This window comes from Heliconius melpomene, chromosome 14 (assembly GCF_056956725.1).
Source record: "Heliconius melpomene rosina isolate 202511_hmr_F chromosome 14, ASM5695672v1, whole genome shotgun sequence".
Taxonomy (NCBI): domain Eukaryota; kingdom Metazoa; phylum Arthropoda; class Insecta; order Lepidoptera; family Nymphalidae; genus Heliconius; species Heliconius melpomene.
In genome coordinates this window covers 2,767,159-2,789,797 of record NC_140402.1, presented here as the reverse complement: position 1 = coordinate 2,789,797, position 22,639 = coordinate 2,767,159, and the positions used below count along the sequence as shown (strand labels likewise).

The window sequence follows — 22,639 nt, the reverse complement described above, 5'->3', positions numbered from 1 at the left end:
TAATTATTCATGTTAATTTAAATATTTTAATTGTATTAATTAACTCGTAAGTTGCATATATATAAGTAGTATTTGATTTATTTTATTGAAAAAATAAAAGTTAATTTTTTCTCTCTTGTTTTGTTTTAATACAAAGTAATTAAAATAATTACGACATTGACTAACATCACAATTTAATAGAAGTTTTTAAAAAAGTTTGATAAGTACTGCATGATGAAAGAAATAATAACAACAGACTAATAATTAAAAAGTAGTTAAAGATAGTCGTCCTTTGTTAGCAAGTAGCAACTAACGCCCAATGTTAATAATCGATCCTAATCCATAAATTGCTACCATAGATTAAAATATCAATCTATTTTTTGAGTTTAGCTTGCCAATAACCTATCGAAGTACTTCATTTTCAATCTTTAACTTCAATCTATCGTTGGGAGGACTAACTGGAGATGAAGAGGGAACTTTGTATGAAAATTACAGCTTGTGCGTGCCAATAAACGATCTGTTCATTTTGACATTCCGTTGGATAGCAAAAATGACAGCTAATTGCGATCCGACATATTTTGGGGTTTACTTTATCATATCCCCGGATTGCAAAATTGCATTTATATTATATTTGATTTTTAAAGTAAATAAATATGTGGAGTGACATTTCTTCGAGTGATAGTAATGATAGTGTTATGTAGTCAGTGTCAGCAATTACAAATATATGCAGTGAGCATATAAAAATATATCAAGAGAGTGCTAAAAACTTCTATCATGTTGGTGCCTTTCCTGGAGTTATTGCTGCAATTGATTGCACTCGAACACTTATGTGTTTAATCGCCATGTGAGTATTATTAAGTTATATAAAGTTTTCTATACAAAAGCAGGCAAATTATGGAAACTTTTTTGTATAAGTCTCAGTTTAACTCAGTTACAAATTACCATATCATTTCTTAATTTGAGCTCTGGGCTTATTAATTTCAGTTGCTGATTTTCCAAATTACTATCTCATATATTTGTAAAATAATATTTTATATTTTATTATAGGCAGCAAAATGTGACGCAAGACATTATGGTAATCAATGGAAGTAAAGTACCAAATAGACCATATTTATTAACACAAGTTCTTAATCCAAGTACTAAAGCAAAGCTGCAAGCAAGCATATATTAAACCAGGAACATAATAGAAAGGTATTATGTTAACCTAATATTACGGTATGGTATGGAAAAAAGGGGACGGACCATATAAAAAAAAATCTTATTATAATTTATTAGTATGATGTGTAAATAGTATTAAACTTATTAATATTCATGAATTATATACCTAATATAGAAATTTTATATTTTAATATTATGTATATAATTCCTAATATTATGGTATGGAAAAAAGGGGACGGACCATATAAAAAAAAATCTTATTATAATTTATTAGTATGATGTGTAAATAGTATTAAACTTATTAATATTCATGAATTATATACCTAATATAGAAATTTTATATTTTTAGATATATAGATAATTTCATATTATGGCACTCCATTTGCAGAGATCTTAATTTGGAGGAAGTACCAGGAATGGAAATACCTTCATGACATGATAGATAATGAGGACAGCGCTGCAATATAAGATATCACAGAAAGGACATAAATAATTGTTTTATAAGATTAATAATTATTCAAATATTTTATATTTATTAATTACTTAAGTGAGAAGATTGTTAGTTAATCATAGTTTTACTTGTTTTTGGGGGTGAATAAGGAAAACAATGTGTATTGTAATTTTTTTATTATTAAAAAAATGTAACCTATTTTTTTATTTGTCTCTTTATATAAATATTTTTTATTTCTTAATTCTAGCTTGCTCCATGTTTAGTAATTTTATCAGCTTTATTCTCCATACATTTCTTATAAGCTACAAAATATTTAGTGAATTTCTTGCAATCACTGTTTTGTTTTTACTGAAAAAAATAAAGTATTTATTAGTTCATTGTTCAATAAAGCATTCATCAATATAAGTTAAAATAATGATCTTGCACTTAATCTCAAATTTTATTCTTTGTTATCTAATGTAGCAATAAACAATATAAAATTGAAATAGCCAAGCAAAACGATATTAATATTATAATGAATTCAAAAATTCTATAGAGGCTAACGCCTTTATATAATTTTTCGCATGTATATTTAAACTTAATAAACAAAATTATGAATACATACGATACTTACCTTACTATGCCGGACTCCATTAATTAAATTAAAATAATTATCTTTAGTTCAGTTTAGTTGTAATTTTATGGCGTTTCAAGTTATGTTTAATAATTTATACATGAAAATGGGTTAGGAATAAAGTATCTTAAAACTAACAATTAATTATTATATTATAAAAACATATGCTGTCAAAATGACATGTTCAAGTTCCATTGTACGCACCTAAGCATACTGCATTAAGTTTTAAAAAGTGTTTTAATATTATTAATTTTTATTCTTTTTTAATATTTTGGGACTTAAAGATTTATTATTTTATTAAAAATAGTTTTTATAGAACTTTTATAAGTAATAATAATTAATTTTAAATTTTATTTAATTTAATGTTAATTAAAAAAAGATACGTAAAACGAAACTATCGTTACCGCAGGGAGGGCCCTGCAATCCACTTTTGATGATAAGTTGACATTATCCGGAATGGTTATTGGCATGCAGGTTAGAGATTGGATAGATATGTCGAACATTCCAAGATTGACGTTATCTGGAGATCGGAGATACATTATTAATTTCGGGCGTAAGTAGTTAACATGTTACTAATAGGAAATTAAATACAGGAGCACAAGAGTGCGATTGTAAATTCGATAGATTGCGGGTACGATTCCGAATCGAGGAAATTTAATATCATTTTCTCGCTCTGGTAATTCTAAATAGGCAAATTCTAAATAGGCGGCTTTAAGTTGCGCCATTCGACGCAATAACTGCAGAATTCGACGGAAAATTAGAACTCTCTTAATGGCAACGGAGTGTCTTTACACTAGGTTCCCAGGCTCTCTCTGCCTACCGTGCTATGTGCCCGCATATACCTACATAATGCGTTAAGCTAAAAGCCTTACCTTTCACTCGCTACTAACATATGCAAAAAAACAACACTAAAGGTAACAACAAAATAAAACACAACCATAAGAAATAATTTATCTTTATTATTCCTTTTTAACGTCTCGAATTCTTTTCTAAGAAATCAAACTTGGCTTCACTTACATCGAAAAAATACACAAATGATATATCCATACATTATAAGTATAAGCAACGTCGCGTTGCATACCAAGTCACTGGTACTATATAAAATAATGAAGCGTAATGTCTCTTGACGTCCACAGCTGTAGCTAGGGTTGCCATGTTTAAAGGTCTTTTACACATTTTTATTATTCATTCAGCCTTAATTAGATAAAGGGCAAAAAGATACCAGCTCACAATGTTTTTTTACGATGTACTTATTTATATATATGATATAAATAACTTAAAATTTATGAAAAAAAACAATTTAATATTTTGTCTTCAAAATGGTCTATTTTAGATTAGTTTATTGCTTGTCCTACCAATATGGCTGCACTTTTTAGCATTAAAAGTTACGATTTTCGACCTTATAATATCGATTTTCATATAATATTAATATCAATTTTTCCCAACCCTAGATACAGCTATGGCCGCGCCGATTGATAAAAAGTAATCATCAGTCTATTTATCTATCAAAAGAGGAGCACATCACGAGACTAACCCATCTCGTCCAATAACACATACAATAAAAAAAACTCTCCCAATTTTCTTCAACAAAACGAAACATTGCCATGTTTCTTATAAAAATAGAAGTTCGAATCAAATGTGTCCACGTTTTAATGCCTTCGAGAAAATACTATTGGAATCAAGTTTACTAAACGCTCTTAGATATTTTGTACATTGTTATTTTTGTATAAATATATATAAGATTCGAATTGTAAAATAACTAAAATTATATACAAATTGGCGATGTCAACAAATAAAAAATACAATTTGGACTTACAACATAATATTTTAAAACAACAAGAGGCATCAAAACACTATATAACAGAATGAATAATGGCAACCATACACATTTCCATAGAAAACAAAACATATTTAGGCCCCACAAAATTTATACAAACTCGGTTTTTTTTCTCATCTGAAACAGGTACACGCGTACATTGAATAACCTCAATAAACAATAGTCACTACATTTACAATAATTGTCATCTATTAGAGGTTCCACTACTTATGAAATGCGACCGACCGACAGTTCTCACTCTATAAATATACTTAAAATAACACTTAATGTGCCAACTAAGGACGATCTGTCCGTCTGTTCGCTAGTCTCCAGCTTGTACTAACACCAGACGGAGCCATCGAAGGAAATATATAGTATAGTGCGAACACAGTACGTACGGAACGACAACAGTCGAAAAACGACCGGAAGACTATCTTTTGTTATTAAATCAATTCTATGAAACGTCAGTATAACAAAAAATAACATTACTCGCTAAAACTACAGTGCAGTACAGAAAAGTATGGAAACGCTAATCCCTTGTATTTGAGAAATATCGGACTATGAGATTTTTTTATTATTATTATAATTAAAAGCCAGACAGACACACATACGCACAGCGATATTCGAAACCACAATCCTATGATGCTTTTTCTACTAATAAAGTGTCGTTCTCTATTATCGAGACAGTACGATTTGTGCACGCTACAATCACATACGCATTTACACATACTATATTACTTAAATATCGATTAAACTTAACTAGATACGTTCGACTTATTGTGGAATGCCGTTTCATAAATAAAGATCTCGTTCATATAATTTCAGGGCTCCAAACATCAATCAGTACAACGCCCGGACAGTGAGTTCGATGTTCTATACAAATACAGTATCGATCATTGGACACTATTAATAGGGTAATTTACATATAATTCTAATATATACAGAACTAGTTTTTAGTTTGTGCTTCCACTAGTTTAATATAATGACACCTCACGTCACGACCAATAGTTCGATATGATATCAGCTGTCGTTATAACGTCCACGGGTAGGTTCCAACACTACACTTAAGTTAGTTCACATTTCACATTCTAGAACATTCAGCGCACACATTCGCGAGTCACGAGATCACAGTGTTTAATTATGGCTATCATCAATTGTTTGTTTTTTTTTTTATAAAATCCACAGTTAAAAGTTTCGTAATAACATCACTATAGTCACAAATCACTTTCACACTCGATTACAGTTTTTCGATTCAAAAATCGATTTTCGTATCCGGTTATCGTTTTCATGACATCGGCATCGACGTCACGTCATTGTCTATTCCTGAAGTGGTCGTTGGCGTTGGCTCATTTGGGCGGTGTGGGGAAGGAGTTGACCACCGCCTGCGTGCTCGCGAGGACGGCGGCCGCTGGAATAAATTCTTCTATTATAGTCTCTTTTATAGTCTATTCCAGTATTTCATGTTTCCCGAAACACATCTTTCTGAAGTGTTACACCTGAGCGGGGCTGGGCCGCTTTTCGGCCGAATGCTATCGCGCCCCTGCAACCAATCACACGGCAATGTTAGAACGCAATCGCAGGAAAGATGTATTTGTGGAAAATGAAAAACTGATAAATTTACATACCGTCTTAATAAATAATAACTTAATTTAGTAATCAGCACAGCAGTAGTCTATAAGAAGAATTTCTCAGACGCAAAAAAAATTAAAATAAATATCATTCGCATAAAAGAGAACATAAGAGAACTAATTAATTTTAAAAAATCTAAACACACAATAAAACTAAACAACAAGAATATTCACAATACAAAACTTCACATTACATTCTATAATCTGAGAAACTCCTCGAGACATATAAAAAAAATATATTTATGGTGATATACCTGGATAAGGCGGCGGATATAGCGGATAGCCGAGCCCCACGTGCGTGTGATGATGGGTGTGCACGTGGCGCTGCGGGGGCGGCGACCGCGGGGACTCCTTGGGGGGCTCCGGGCGTGGGGGCTTCCCCTGCGGGGACTTGGCGTGCTCCTGGAGCTCGTGTATCTTGTGTTGCGCGTGGGCATTGTGACCCCCGTATGCGTATTGCCCGTGCCCCGGGAGTAATTCTAGCTTCCCCGGCGCCCCCGGCCGGGATAAGTCTTCCGGGGCATGGTACCGGGGGACCGTCCAGCCACCGCCGAACCCCCCCACTAACATGGGGCTTAACGGTGCTCTGTATACGGGGTCGAAGGGTAGAGCCCCATAATGTGGTGCTTGCATGTAAGGAGGCAAGTAGTATTGAGATGTTGGTGGAGGTGGAGGTCCTTGAGTTTCCGTTGTTGGTTTTTGACCTTCTTGTTTCACCTGGAATATAAAATTTAATACTGTTATTCATTCAATAATTTATAAGAAATTAAGTAGAGTATATCTAAAGTATAAGTTTTAAAACCTCTATAATTAATTACACTTACTTTACTGTATTGAATAAACAAACCATTAATGTGTAATTTCACTTATTTTGATACAATTTAAAAATGTATGTATGGGTTTTACAAAATTAAACAAATATGATTTTTTTTTAATAAAGTAATCTTGACATTAATTTCTATACCATAATACAAATAAAATAATATTGACAACTGACCTTAACCTCCTCTTTGGGTTTTTCATCTTTGTCCTTTGGCTTGTGCGCGGGCTGCGGCCGCGGCGCCCCCTGGCTTGAGGGCGGTGCGCCCGCCTTGCCGTCACCACCCTCTTTACGACGCTGCTCTAGACTCATGTAGTATCTGCAATTGACATATAGAATATTATCTAACTTGTATTTATAATATGTTAAGTGTTTTTGTCAAGAATTGTTCGGTATAAAGGAGGATAGGCATTAAGGATTTTTTTTTCCATTGAGAATTTCGAATTCGAGCCATTGCGTTTTGAAACTTAACACCGTGATTTGTCTTGCGAAAACGAAGAAATGAAAATATCTATCTATCGGTTCAAAATAAGTTATTTTTTAGTATAATTTCAAAGATATATATATGACTTATGTTTTTTTTAAACGTAAAAGTATGATAATATTTTTTATATTGGCCTATTTAAATTTTATTGACGTAACCTTTTTATATATTTTTTTAAAATAAATGAGCTTTTACGAGGGTCCTATCAGGTTAATCATAATATATTGCTAGTTTATTTTTGTACGTAATAATTATGACAAAAACTTCCACTAGGTATATTATTAACATATATTTACAATACTTGCTGTTAAGCTGGTAGCATAACATTATTTTAAATTATAATAATTACGAAAATACCAGAAGCCATAAAATGTATAAAAAACATATGTATGATGATTTCTAGATATGCTTAAAAAATAGCGGTGTTAAGTTCTGTTCTTACGTTCGTTTAATAATGTAATTATAACCAACCTTCTTAGTTCTTCTTCTCTCGCATGAGGCGGTCTCTGGAAGGCGTACGGTCCCATTTGAGCTTTTATTTCTATACTTTCTTTCAAAATCTGGTGATTTTCATTGGGTCTATTTGTATCCTTGTTTTCTGATGATCTGGACTGCTTACTCTTATCTAAGGGACTTGGTGTTGTTTTAGATCGATCTGACTCTTTAGTTTTGTCATCTAAAGGCGCCCCAGGCGGGGGTCCGGATTCCACGTTGTAGGGAAAATTCGGAACATAATTGTACGGGTAGAAGTGGGGTGGGAGTACTTTTTGTGGACCGCCATCTGGTTTTCCATCCTAGAAAAGATAACATCGAAATTAAAATAATTATCATAATCCCGCATGGTAGGGTAAGCAGAGGGAACCTAGTGTTAAGGCAATGTGTTACTAAAGCACCGCTCAATAATTCACCCGAAAGGGTCTAATTATTTATTACTTTCTTTCTTCATTGTCATAATTATGAATTTACTCTATAAGATATAATATTTTAAATTAATAAATGAAATAATAAACAATAGTAAGGACAAAAGAAATACCTTGAGATCAGATTTCGGGTCTCCCTTCGATAGATCTTCCTTGCCTTTGTCACTGGGCGGGGGAGCGGTCGCGGGGTGCGTTGGTAAATATGGAGGTTGTCCATAATACTGTTAAAACAAAATATATATTTAACAAATTGTTCTAAGGAGTTTTGAATTGTACTTGTTGTTTGACTTTTTAATTAAAATATAAAAAGTCTATTTTTATAGAGTCGAGTTCGAGTCCTTTGAGATTTCTCAGGTTAATTCTTGAATTCCTACATTATTATGACACTTTCTGTTGTTTTCTTTTTAGTATTTTACTACTAACCACTAGTGTATTTAGTATTTTACTACTAACCACTAATATTTAAAAAAATGCTACCTGATGATGATAAACAGGGAAAGGCCGATGCCCAGTATCTGCATCAGCAGCACCCTCAGTAGGTGCCGCGTCGTCTGATATATCGGAATAGGCCGGAGACCGCACTCCTGGTGTCGGGGACCGTCGCCCGCGACGTTTGCCAGGAGACTCGTCCGGCGGTGACTCTGTTGACTTACGCTCCTCTGACGGCATCAGCGCTGATCTGGGTTTAACCTACAACATTTTAATAGGTTTTATGAAATATAAATGTAATTAACTGCCTTTGGTGGAGTAAAGATCCTAATTCTAGTCTACTCAGCTTGAGTACACTTGGCCTCACAAAGGTCTGTTTTAGTATAAATAAATTAGGCATTAATAAATTTTCATACTTTTATCGGTTAACAATAAATATTACTTCATTTTTATATCCTAAAATATGCTATTAAATATATAATTACATTGTTATTTAATAAAACGTATATCTTACCTTGAATTGAGTCAATTGCGTTGTGGGTTGTAACGTCGGTATTGATTCTGGAGGCGGCGTTGCAGCAGCAGGAGGAGTTGGAGGCCGCTCAGGTTGTGGTTGAGGCTCAGGAGTCGCAGCGAATTCCTCGAAACGAGGTTGAGGAGGGGATTCTAAAGGCTCCTGCTTCTCTGGTGACTTCTCAGGTGATTTCTCACTCTTTTCCTCGGGTGACTTTGTAGGAGTAGGAGATTTGACTGGTGTAGCAGGCGTTGCAGGCTCTGACGGCGGTCGAGCTGGTGATGCGGGCTCAGCAGTAGGCTCTTCTTGTTCTGAACTAGAGCCATCCTTATCATCTTCATCAGGAGACCCGTGGGCATGTGATCGGTGATATTTCAACCCATTCGCATGTTTATACTTTTTGGAGCAATTAGGTTCAGGACATTCAAGAAGTACAGGGTCTGGAGGAGGTGATGATGGCGTTGGAGGTGGGCGTTTGTTTTTAGGAGTCGGAGGACGCTCTTCTGCATCAGAATTACGTTTCCTTTTTGAGTCCGGTCTCGGTGGAGTAAATGGTGTAGGAGAAGGTAGAGCTCTTCGTCCTTTGGCACCTCCGTTTCGAAGTTTACTATGTACAGAGGAACGGGTTTCCGTGAAGTTGGTCATGTCAGTGGGCGCGGCACCACGACCACGTTTTGCCCGTCCCTTAGGTGTTCGCGCATCCAATTCCTCCGTTGGAGAATCACAAAACCTGTAATTTTGTTAATAAAATATTTGTTATAACATTTTCATTTACATATTTATAAGTAATATTTTAATATATTTATTCAGCTCACATGTTCACAACAATTAAAAAGACAACTAACCGTGGTGGTGCCCAATCATGTCGGGTACAATCCAACAGAGTTCCTACGTAGGTCTTCCCTCGCCACGTCACGTTGACTACCAGAACACCTGTAACAATAAAAAAAACCGTTAATCCAATACCAACCTAACCCGATTAATGATGTCGAAACTTTAAAATTGGGGCCGACACGGGCGTAATGGATGCAGTTGAGTTATGGCGGGGCGATCCAATTTGTCACGGAGGCGCTCATTTGCATAGCGAGGAACGTGACTTTAGCCGCATATTTAGAAACGCCCGCGTTACCCCAAACCACCCTCGCTTATCACGCTCGCGTGCTAACTTATGCAAATTTAATTAATCAATTTAATCCCTCTGCATGCTCGTACAAAAGTTTTCCACAATATTATTTGCTTTTATGTTTCATACGAGTTACAATTTCGTTCAGCGCTTTTACGGCCGGAGTTGCGAGTGCGTGATAATCCATTTGTCCGCAAGTTATTCGGGTGTGGAATAAACAAATCGAGATAAAATAAGGGACTCGGCCCGTCCCTTTTTTAATCCCTTGTGAGTTATTTTTTTTACAACAAGCCTTTGAATTGTAATATGATATCTTTTAAATATGTACTTATCTACCACACATTTATTTAAATTCGTATAAATACTACTACATTAAAGTGATATATGTGGCAATTAACTTGAAAGTGGCCTTAACGATAAATATTAAGTAATTTTAAAAATACTGACAATTTTTTTATAAAGAAATTAATTTTTCGAATTAATTATTCTTATGCATCAGTAATTACAATTTTATATCCGATCGAATCGACATTATGCAATATCCCAATATTTTATTCTCAATTCGTTAAAAATAATAAATATTACAGCATAACTACTTTAACAATATCGGCCTCATAATATCTTCAATAAGACATACTCCAGATATAAATAACAAACAAACAGACAAAACACAAGCAAAAATGGATCTTCAAACAACATAAACAACGCTAATATTAGAATAAAGTCTACGAAATCTCTGTAGCCGGCATCATGCAGTCTCAATAAAGTCTCCTTCAACTTATTGTTTCACAAACAATGAATCCATAAAACATTTCTGTATAAGCCATTAGTATTATAAGAGCACGCTATTGTTAAAGTCAATGAAATGATAAGCTCATTCGTAAATAAATTAAAATTAATTTATCAACACTTTTAATTTTAATAACATCCTACCAGTATAATAAATGTCAAAATTTATGGGGATGTACGTTTTTTCTCATACAAAAACTACTGAACTAATTTAGATTAAACTTTACAGCATTATAAGCTTATACATCATAATGTAACCATTTTGGTATAATTTGGTTATAAGATAACAATAAGTTTTAGCGGGCGAAGCCGCGTACAGGTAGTTCGCTAGTAAAGAATAAAGTGAAATAATATACTGACTGAGGTATAACAAAATTAATTTGAGAAAGTTACTCAAGGTGCGCTTTGTCTAAATACAGACATGATAAAATGATATTCTTTGTCAAAACTTTCATCATTACCGACCGACTGTATTTTACTTTGTTCTTGTTATTTAAAAAGAAAACTAAACTTTCAAAGAGGGCACGATAGCAGGAATATTAAAAAGTGAACAGATGGAAGTTCCGAACTCCGGGCACTGTTGGACGCGCCCCGCTTTTATTATTTAGGGGTGGATTTCGCTTGTAAATGGTTAATACGGGCGGGCGGTCACGGAAAAGTTAAATTAGGCGTCCGGACCTTTTGTTTGCGTGCGTCCGCTTCGATTTGTACGGTTGTCGCTAATAGATATTGCCTTCTGTGGACGACACTTATTATTATGTCATTATCTTTCAACGTTTCAACGACGGTATTTTGTGGATGATTGATAACGATCTTGGGTTTAGAGTGTATGTATGTTAAAAGCCATGGGAATATTTTGCTGTACACAGTCAGTTGAGGGTTCAATTCTTATTTGGATATTTTTTTTTTAACATCACGCTGTTTCCCACGTGTAATAGGGAAGGCAATGAGAGCACAATTTTAAGATACTGAGCCCCCCAGTTTCCGTCGAAATCAGGCATTGCGTGTAGATCAGCGTTACTCAACACTGCGCTTTGCCACTACACCAGAGCGAAGATTATAAATATATAATATTTCATTTCCTCGAATGGGAATCGAACCCAGATCCTGTAGCGCTTACAGTCACACGTTTGTGCCCCTGCGCTACGACTGGCCTCCAGAAATCTGTTTAAATTATTTACTTCTTACTAATTTCCTATGTTAATTGTTAATTAAAGTTGATAAAGACGATACGAAAGCTGAATAGTAAATAACTAGATCATTATACGTTATTTTGCGCTCATTACGTTCTAATACCACGTTAAACAGAAAACGTTCTCATCATTCAAAGTAAATAACACGAATAACGTTATTTAATTAATCCTTGCAATTAGCAGGCAGCACCGTCTAACTAATGTTTCCCGATTGAGATCGCTACGAGCGTACCAGGCGAGCAGAACTCTGAAATAGGTTCATTTAGGGTGCTAATTACCCAGGGCCGTAATCAACTGACTAATGGTTGTCGAGTGGAGAGGTCGTGCTTTCACGTTTTTCTCCTTCTCTACCTATCCTGTGATCTCGTGTACGGTGTAGGATTTATTTTTACCATTATGTTGGTAATATTCTATTTTTTTTTCATTTTAATAAAATTATGCAGAAATATTTCATTTAAGGCCACGTCGCGTAGAAAAAAGTTTTATAAAGCACTAACATAAACGTCATAAAAAAATGAATAAACATAATATTTATATTCAATAATTTCATTTCATTAGGAGAATATTCTTATTTGTAGGTTATATCCCTATGTTAATATAAAAAAAACCGCATATGAAAAATATAGAGAAAATAATAATATATCCAAATAATAATATCCAAATATTTGTTTAAACAATATAAAATTCTCCCACGTATCCGGGCGGGCTGAACAAACAAAAATCTAGATGGACGGTTGTCTTTTGTAAGTGGGCGACTCTAGTCGGACTGACCGCAACCATTGTTCTCACCACCCATACAAACAGCCCGAGCATTCATTTACACCCATTCAACGCAAAGCAAACTTTAGAGCTCTTGGAGCTTGTCCACAAAGTTAATTAAAGTCGCCACCCGAACCCACCATTACCCTCGTGATTTAGACTCAAAAGACTAACTTTTTTATTAATTAGCCTGAACGTTATCGTTTTCACGGTTATTTTGCATTATTTGTGTCTTTTCAAGATAAAAATCTTGGAAAGTTGAGTAACTTAGTAAAATCTGATATTTTTGTAGCTTTTACTAAGTTACTCAAGTTTCCTGGAAAGTAATGAAAAATAGAATCATATCTTATCTTTACACTTTAATATCTATTTGTAATATTAAAATTGTGGTAAAATATTCTACGTCCACTTCAATCTGGTGAAGTTAGCCAAACCAAGAAAGGTAAAAACTAGTTCAGAGTTTCAGAACCTATTTATATACGTATACTGGCGACCCGCCTGCGGCTTCGCCTGCGTGAACTACGTTATTATTAATTTCTCTCCATGAGTACCTACGTCCTATAAGTGACGTCCATGCAAAATTTGAGACTCCTAGCATTTGTAGTAACGAAGTTTCATACAAACTTTCAACCCCAAAAACAACCCCTTAGGAGTCGAATATTGCAAATTTCCGTCTTATTTTGATTCCGTCCGTCTTGATTCCTAGCACATGTAGTTTCTGAGATTTCGTGATGAGTGAGTGACCTTTCGATTTTATATATATAGATGAAACCTGAACTATAGCTAATAATAATATAGACCTTATCATCTAATAATATCTATATTAAACAGTATCTTATATTACAAAAATATAAATCTAAAACCTTAAGCTTGCCTAAATATAATAAAGAATATAATATTTTCTAAGAGTAAAAATATTATCCAAGTTTTTATAAAACCGCCGCAAGTCTTCAGTATTTAATTTCCCTTAGCCCCTCTGGTATTAGACTAAAATAAATAAGCTGGTAAGGCGTGAATCCCCTCCCCTTCGTTAGAATGGATAAATTTGGAAGAAGTGCCGACCAGATGTTGATTTATTATCGCGTTTTATAATAATTATAAGTAAGGCTGGGGGAACGTATTGTGTTTCTAATAGCAGATATAACAACCAACTGAGATTTGATCTATATTATAATTAATTCTAAAACAGGTTTTATTATACCTTGAAAAACACTTTAGAAATATCTATAGATACGTCGCATTTTATATTTAGATACGCACAATAAGATTTCATGAATATTAAATATCAATAAAGAATTGGCCCAAAATTCTTTACAGTAAGACGATTATGTATCAATGTTTAAAATTTTGTTTTATATCAAATATATCATCAATCGTTTTATTTTTAGCTTCACACTGTATCCCGCACATAACATGGGAAATCAATTTTAAAAACTTCGTTCCCATTAAGACATTTCCGTTCCCCACTTTTCCCTAAATTGTGAAGACATTGCGTATTGAGTGGCGGAACTTTACGCCGAACTCTTCGAGCGAGGGAATGAAAAACGAAAAGTGGGAATCGAACCCACAAATATAAAGATATTTAAGATAATACTAAAAAGTTATAAGTAGTAAGTATAATTACCCATATGCCAGTAATTACAGGGTTCAGAGCGTTCAGAGTGTAATCAGTCAAACGTCACTTAAATATTTATGAAGACCATTTTAAATTTAATTCGAGCTCGTGTCGTAAACTCACGTCGGGTTGCCAATGTGCCAACAATATTTTAGAGTTTTATATTTTTTTATACGGCAACCGCTATCATATATCAATCATAATAATAAGCAAATTGCAAAGAGATCCCACATGTTCTTTAATTAATATCATATACCAAAGCAATAAATAAAAAAAAATTAAAATTATTATTGAATATAAAATCGATGTTAACATTTTAATCACTCGGAGAAGTTTGCTTTTATCTGTTACAATATATTGACATATAAGACGTAGATAATTTTGACGTATAGCAACAATTATAGACATGTCGTAGTAAAGGTGGAGTGGAACTAAATATATATACATAATTACATGGCTTGAAGCAAGACAACATTATACACCATCACACCAGACAGTCATTAAATGTAATTATCGATGTAACTGTAATAACTGAGACTTGAAATATCAGACATGCGGAGCCGCAGGCAGTTGTTAGTTAATAAGATTGATTATATAAATGCGTTGTTATATTGTGTGCTTGGTATTGCTATTATGGCCGTAAGTAATCATTATTTTCATTAGATATTAATTAGTTGTTGAAGATGAAAGAAAAAATCTAATAATAATAAATCAGCTTCACGCTGTATCTCCATCACCTAATGTTAAGACACTCCGTTCCCCATTTTTTGCCAATTTCTAGAGGCATTGTGTGTTGAGTGGCGTAACTCAACGCCGAGTTTTTGCCTTGGACACCAGAACGAAGAAATGAAGATGAAAGATTCTTTTAATTTCAAAAGCTTTTAACATTTTTAATTTATATTAATATAGAACATTAAATAAAAGCTTAATTATACATTGCGAAAATTATGAAAGCTGCCACTTGTGCTATACTTAGGCCAAACTAGGTTAGTTCCTCTATACAAAAATGTATACACGTACAATGTACATTGAAAAAAGATTATAACTATTTTAAAATTATATCAAAATGTCTACGTCTACGTCATTACAATATCATAATTAAAAACAAAAGTGATATAACAAATAATAATTCTAAAATTACAAATTACAAATATATAAAAGCATTAAGTGTTGAAACTTTTAAAGATCTACGCAAATTAAAATGATGAGGATAAGTTCAAAGGAAGTTTCAACATCAATCGCATTATTGATGGATGCGTAAACTCCCCTACGCGAGGGGTAAACGAATTTTGACTTAGATGGAGTATGTAATAGTGGGGATGGCAGTTATAACGATATTTTATTATATTTACTGTAGACGTAATAGCTTTTGTTTATTAAGAAAAAAAAATGTAGTTAGAGAATTGTTTATTTAATCTGTGAATTTTGTATCTTATTATTATTGTTAATCTATGATTTGAACATAGACGTAAGCTACAATAAAAAAAAATGGATTGTCAATTGGAACGTCAAATTCTCTTTTTAAATTAAATCGATCGAGTTGAATGGAAATGAAAGGGATATGCGTGGATCGCAAAGCGGACACAGGTACCAGGCGTGCATAAGCGTGCTGGAGGTGTGAAGTGAGGCGCTACGGTGCGGGTTCGTGCGCTAGTAACAACTCACCACCTTCCGTTTCGTGCCACACGATGCCCTCCAACGTGACCGAGGTACCAGGCTCGCAGGGGCCCAGGCAGTCCGGCTCGGTGATCGTCCCCACTGATGTGCCGACGCACACTTCTGCTGTCTCCTGTGGAAGATAATATAAGTTTTGTTATTCAATCCTTTTTATTATACTTTATACATTGTTTCAGCATACGTCGTAAAATCTAAACTATTAAACGTACAGTGTTAAACTTTACACTGTTCAATGTTGTCGTATGGCAACATTAGATATGAAAAGTGATATAATTAAAAATATTATAAATTTTGTCATATAATAAACTCAATAACGCTAAATTGTTTAAAATATTTGCCAGGATCCCAATTTGTCATGTTTCAACACCACCTTAGTGAACATTATAATAAAGCTTTTGATCGAATAACAAATTAATCGATTTAATCTCGATAACGTCGTTTACTCGACATAAATAACGATTCCGAGTAAAAGATTAGTTTTAAGAGTCCAGTAATTCTCCATCGTATTTTTCCTCCGCCAATAGAAGCGACAATCGTCCGCAGTACTCACTGGGATTGCATGAATGCAAAGAACATTTACGGTGTGGAACATAATCAAATGAAGCCATTTACATTCAGCGGCCGATACCAGAGTAGAGCGGCTATGTCACCCGTCTCTCTCCCACCCACGGCTAATGGCATCGCAAATTATGGACTAGAGCATCCCAGCAGTGAATCCGGAGATGTCGACTCGCAAATGTAGTAGTATTGGAAAAATAACAAAATTTTATGTGAATTTCCGATATTAAAATCTTTTCACGTCTCGGTAACAACTAATGTGAGGGAACGGTACGCCCACCATAAACATAATATAGTACGGTTATGGAATATTTATAGAACTTAGTAGTACGAAATCCCATTGCATAAGTCTGCAGTTTTTGTTTTTTTTTTAAGAAACTTATTTTTAGGAATGATAAAAGATAGAATAATAGATTAAACCATGGTTGTCGATAAAAAATATGCCTTAATCAGCTTTAATTTAAGTTTATGGTAATTAGTTTTTGTTCATGAATTGCAGTTATATGTTTTTTATGATAATTCAAATCCGTTTAAAAAATCTCTCACAAGTAATTGAAAAACGAATGACTGTCATCTCTCAGTCAGCCGCAAACCATGGGTGCCACCTTTTTTCAGGCGCAAGGCCCTGCGTTTGTCTATTTTGATGTTTTTATAGCATTTCGATATGAAAAAATTGTTATTATACTTATAATAAATCTGTATCACTCCTGACGTCCTTAACATAGTATAATCAAGGCAACAAGGATTTTACGTAGAGAAAAATATATAATATGAAACACTAAGTTATACTCACAATTTGCTTTATAAAATAATTCAAAAATTCTTCCTTGTATTTTTGTTTCAGAACAGTGAACTTTTTATAACACTGTAAGTGATAACCATATATTTTGTTCGTTTTACTATTTAAAGCAATGTCACTGTATTTAAAACTCTTTTTTTGGCGAAATAATAACATAAGTTTACACTTTTGGAGTGATTTGTCGTTAAATTTAATTACTTTTTCACCTCTGTCACACAAAAAACACATTTTCATTTTCATTTTCATGTTAAAATCAAAGTTAAGCCAAAACGTCTTCACTCTTAAAACGAAATGAGCATACTAAGTAAAATTCTCAAAAAGTCTCATTAGGCCATCTGCACTTTTATTGCACCTAGAAACAATATATCTTTGAAAATATTTTTTTATTGCATTGTATCGCGCCGCAAAATATTTGTCTATAGTAAAAAGTAGACAACCAATTGATATTTGCCGACGACTAGTCATAAATCATAAATAGCTTTTATCAGTCGGCATTATTGTCGGAATTTCTTCAAATTTATCTTTGTAATATTGCTTGTGTTTATTATATCTCTAATACATATATTTCTTTCCCATGAAGATTCATACAAGAAATAATTGCATAAATCGTTTTCCAAGAAAACGAGCAGAGGAAGATATACCTACAGCTTATGGAAACGTATTTTCATATAACATATTTTCCTAAAATACACACAATAATAGTCACTCTTCATTATATTACGGAACCATGACGTAATTAATACTTTAGTAAACCGATATTTGTTTTTATTTATTAAATTAAATAATTCAGTAGTTTTTAAAATGATAATTCAGAAGAAACTATTAGTATTTAGAAAACAGATTCGGTATAAACTCAATATTATGACAACAAAAATAAACAAGATTTCTATGCTCATAGTCAACCGGAACCGGAAGAAAACAATTGAAATTATGGCAACCACAGCTTGCAGCAGTAATTTTACAGGCAGTCATGTGTTATAGTATTGTGAAAAAAATAAGTTATAATTTGATATATAATTCATTTAAAAAATACTTAAGTGCAAATTAACAACATTTAAGTGACCTGCGACTGAAAGGTGACAACCTTTTCTTTTCTTTTTTCATTTCTTTTTGCAATTTCTTATACGATTTTCTTCCAAATCATGTTGGATTCATGTAAAAAACAAGTAACTGCAATTCATCAACAAAACCTAATTACCATAAATTTAATTAAAGGTGATTGCGGCACATTTTTTCTAGGCAACCATGGTTTAATCTATTCTACTATCACATATCATTCTTAAAAATAAGTTTCATTAAAAAAACACATGCCTGCAGATTTATGCAATGTGATCTTAGGCTATAATAGCATCTTTAGCAGAAACGATAAGGCATGTGGATGCTAGTGAAGCACAATGTACGACGCGGTGGTCATGAAACCGAATACGCTTAAACGCGATAAAAGATGGCAGCACAAGTTTGTGAACATGTGTTTTAGTTACAAAATATACGGCAATATTCAACTTCTGTATTATATTACAAACATAATTTTTACAACGTTAAAAAACCTTCTAAATAAAATAATAAGATATTTATTTATAAATTATAGTACAAAGACTTTATGTACCGCTATAAAGACTCCAGATAATTAATTGCCGTATAATTAATTGCTTTTAACGAAAATCGATAATTATAATTTGATAAGCCTAGCTAGCTACTGTATACAAATAATGTTTAAACAGCAACTGGTCTGGAAATTAGCATTTATTTCTTAATAAATTCCAAAAGGCAGATGTATCATATGATAATGCGAGACCTATTTTACAACATAAGCGTCTAGACTGTAAGTAGAAGTGCCTACACGATAACCCCCTACGTAGTACGAACGACAGCTGAACGAGCTAATCTTTTACGTAACGTTTGGTTCAATGTGCTCTATAAATGAACACCATTAGACACGCATAATGTTACTGCGCTATAAAAGAAGATCTAAGCTTTTATCGCTGTGACGAATCTTACGAAATAATTGTTTTGAAACTTTGTCTTGTTTAATGTAGTATTAAATCGAAGGAGTTTTTATATAACGATTAATGATATAAGCATCTTCTCTTTTTTCCAGTTTCTACTATCGGGTAGTAATAGTGTAAGCAGAGGGAAGGTAGTGTTAGGATACTCCGTTCGCCAGTTTTTGTCTAATTTTCGAGGCGGAACTCTACACCGCGAATTTGCCTTTATACAAAAATTCCGATTGGTAATCGAACCCATAACCTTCATGTTACAGCTACCCGCTAGTTCACCACGACAAAATAATTTAAACATTCTTACGAAATAATTCTTTTAAAACTCTATCTTGTTTAACGTAATATAAAATCCAAGGAATTTAATCACATAAGCGTATTAAGCGATAATAACAAATCATCGATTAACTCGTAACCCACGCGTCGAGTATAAATAGTATAAACGTTGCATTGTTAGACGAAGACAAATGTGCGATCGTCTTACGCCCACGCGGCGTCCGTTACAAGAGACAATACACGAACTCGTATGTTTATTTGTAGTTGGGCCGCATATTAATATTTCGACACGGCATGTCGTCATTAAATCCTTTGTGCGCTCGTCGTAAATCGGAATAGGGGAGGTATTGTGCCGAGGGGTCGCGGGTAGCAACGTCAATGCTCGCCCCGAGTCTACAGCAAACAAGGGTTGCCAGCTGCCGTTTTATCTCGCCGAGCGAACTTTATGGGTGCTTGAAAAAAAACTTCGTTTCGCATTAACATTTCAATATAACTTCGGTAAATAAGTCTCGGAGGCACGGCGGTGTCGAAAGACAATAGATAGTAAATCAATTCGAGCGACAGAAACAAAGGAGCGTGCCGGGACGAGAATGTAATGAGCGAGTAGACTTCAATTAAGACGATGAAGGGAGACGTTTGAAGATTTCCCTTTGAACCGCGTCGCAGGAACTAATTTGTAGTCTCTGTGGCCTCGCACCGAACAGACACCTACATGCCTAATGGCTCGAGACCGTCTCCGAAACCCCTGACTCATGCTTTTTGGCTAAAATGGAAGCAACATTGGCGCGGGGTCGTGAACGATAATTTGTCTTTTATCTATTGTCGTTTATATTTGGCAGCTGTCGTATATTTAGAACTGAGATTTTGTTTAAATATGTAACCAAATCGTATTGTATAGTAAAAACATGGAATGATAGAAAAAAAATTGAGAGGTAGGGGAAGACCTCGGTTGACCTTCGAAAACACAATTTTAAAGATACTGGAAGAAGGTCATGTAAAACGCATGGCCCTCTGGAGGGCATGTATGAATAGGTTAATGACAGTGAACGAGTTGGAAGAGGTATGCAGAGAAGTAAGTTAGAAAAAAATCATAGAAATTATTTAAGGAATTTAACATATTTTAAAGTATAGATTCATAGTAGACGGACGCCGTGTCGTGCCAAAGGCAATAAATAGGAGGGCGGGGTCTAGAGCGTCTTGTTTATTGTACACTAGACAAACATAAATTTTCTGCTATGAGGTAAGTGGTGACAATGACCATTTGTGGGAGCTAATAGACTAGAACGATTGATTAACTTTAACTTACTGTTATTTTAAGTTTGTGTTTATAATAACTAAAGTACATTTATTGTAGATATTTAACCTACAATTACGGGACATAACGTGAAGCCAGAAAAGCATTATGATTACGAAAAAAATGTACATATAACTGCCTGTATTTTCTATTAAATAGCACATAGCATTTCATACAGTTGCCTATTATATTATTAATAATTCCCCAAAAATATATTTCGTTATATTCAAATTGTACAATTCCAATTATAACAACAAGCACCAGTAAATGTATAAATAAAATATTATATTAGTGAAAACGAATTGAAAGGCATAAAACTGAAAGCAATCGCACCCTCCAGAGTCCAGAGTCGCGGCAGTATTAATTAAAAATAAAAACCTCCCTCCATCGGCTGCCGCTCTGGTAATTAAAACAAAAATAACTGTAACGAAATAACATTCAATTTTATAATTAAAGGCTTGGGAATTGGATATAAGCGATACCCCTTCTCATTATTTAGTTTTACAGCTTTATTTATATCGTTAAAGCTGGAAGTTAATGTTTGTACCGTTAATTATAAATGGATGATGAAACGATAATTGACTGTCAGCATGAGAATTGTCTAACTTAAGGATAATTATTAACAGTTAACAGGTTTTTTTTGTTAAATTAATTAACTGTAAAAAAAAATGAAACATGTAAATACCATTCCTGTTTTTTTAGGGTTCCGTACTACGAAAGGAAAAACGGCACTCTTATAGTATCAATTTGTTATCCGTTCGTCTGTCAAGAATCTTTTTGGAAATGAAGTTGAAAATTATATCTGTATTTGATATAAATTTCAGCTTCATTTCTTGGGAACTGGTGTACTGTCCCTTAGAGCTGTGAAAAAAAACAAACTTCTAAGCCAACGCAATGAAACAATAGAGCCGATTATGCCGCAAAATTTCCAGAAATTATCGAAACTCGCAAGGGAATTAAGACCTACAGGGTACTCCCCCTAAACTCAAAATCTGGAATTTGATATGAAGCAATATCTTATAACAAAGATAGAGAAAAAATTACGAAAAGAGGAGAAGTTTATAGATATTTTTTAGAAATACACCTCTCTACAATGTAATTTCGTCTACAATGTAATTTCCATTCATGCTGAAACTGGTACGGAAGCCTCGATGGACTCGCCATCTCGCACTTAACCGGTTTTTGTTTTTAAATTACTTAGGGTACATACGTCGTATCGAAACAGCTTATGAATAAACATTATTAATTTGAGTTATGAAGATAGGAATGCCTCGAAAAACTTTACACGATGCTTATAGATTGTTCAAAGTTATTCATATTATTATTTATGAGAACTTAATACGACAATAAAATGCAGACACAAAGAGATAACGGACATACCGAGCCATTTTGAGTGTACGTCAAACGAGAATCGAACTTGCTTCGAATTCCTGCATGATAGATATTAAAAGACAAGGTATAAAAAGTACAAATAACAGGAAAGGGAGAGATAACGAGGTTACAAGATATTTAAATTATTATAAATTTATTCTTCTACAATATATTTAGAACAAAAGCTGTTATCTATATTTAGGATCAGACATAATTTTATGGAATTTTACCATTCTTACGTGGTTTTGTTAAATAAAGTTTTGATTTAACACTTTTGTATTGCTATAGTTTAAATAAAAAGTAAATAAAAATAATAAAATATTATATTTGTATAATTTCAGTACAATAAAGTTTTATTTACGGAGACGATATCTGT

The 22,639-nt window shown here is 33.6% G+C and overlaps 1 protein-coding gene and 2 long non-coding RNA genes across 6 annotated transcripts in view; 1 reads left to right on the top strand and 2 right to left on the bottom strand.

Annotated features, from left to right (window-relative positions):
- Positions 1-292: 292 nt before the first annotated feature.
- On the top strand, positions 293-2,377 carry LOC146531937 (uncharacterized). Its single transcript, XR_014878756.1, has 2 exons — positions 293-1,170; positions 1,526-2,377. It is a non-coding gene; the product is annotated as an uncharacterized LOC146531937 (long non-coding RNA).
- Positions 1,748-2,479, bottom strand: LOC146531936 (uncharacterized). Its single transcript, XR_014878755.1, has 2 exons — positions 2,202-2,479; positions 1,748-1,936 (listed from the first exon to the last, which is right to left on the bottom strand). It is a non-coding gene; the product is annotated as an uncharacterized LOC146531936 (long non-coding RNA).
- A 661-nt stretch (positions 2,480-3,140) lies between these two features.
- LOC146531935 (uncharacterized) overlaps positions 3,141-22,639 on the bottom strand; it is a 103,977-nt gene continuing 84,478 nt past the window's right edge. For 2 of the 4 annotated variants that reach the window (XM_085196956.1, XM_085196957.1), the window contains exons 4-12: positions 15,957-16,080; positions 9,658-9,745; positions 8,813-9,542; positions 8,347-8,559; positions 7,983-8,090; positions 7,421-7,743; positions 6,643-6,784; positions 5,900-6,362; positions 3,141-5,425 (exon numbers count right to left, since the gene is read on the bottom strand). In XM_085196956.1, coding sequence (XP_085053082.1) covers positions 5,364-5,425; positions 5,900-6,362; positions 6,643-6,784; positions 7,421-7,743; positions 7,983-8,090; positions 8,347-8,559; positions 8,813-9,542; positions 9,658-9,745; positions 15,957-16,080 — 2,253 coding nt within the window. In that variant the 3' untranslated portion in view covers positions 3,141-5,363. Of the gene's footprint in view, positions 5,558-5,899; positions 6,363-6,642; positions 6,785-7,420; positions 7,744-7,982; positions 8,091-8,346; positions 8,560-8,812; positions 9,543-9,657; positions 9,746-15,956; positions 16,081-22,639 lie in introns of all 4 variants that reach the window. The other 2 variants (XM_085196959.1, XM_085196958.1) reach the window with 2 other exon arrangements.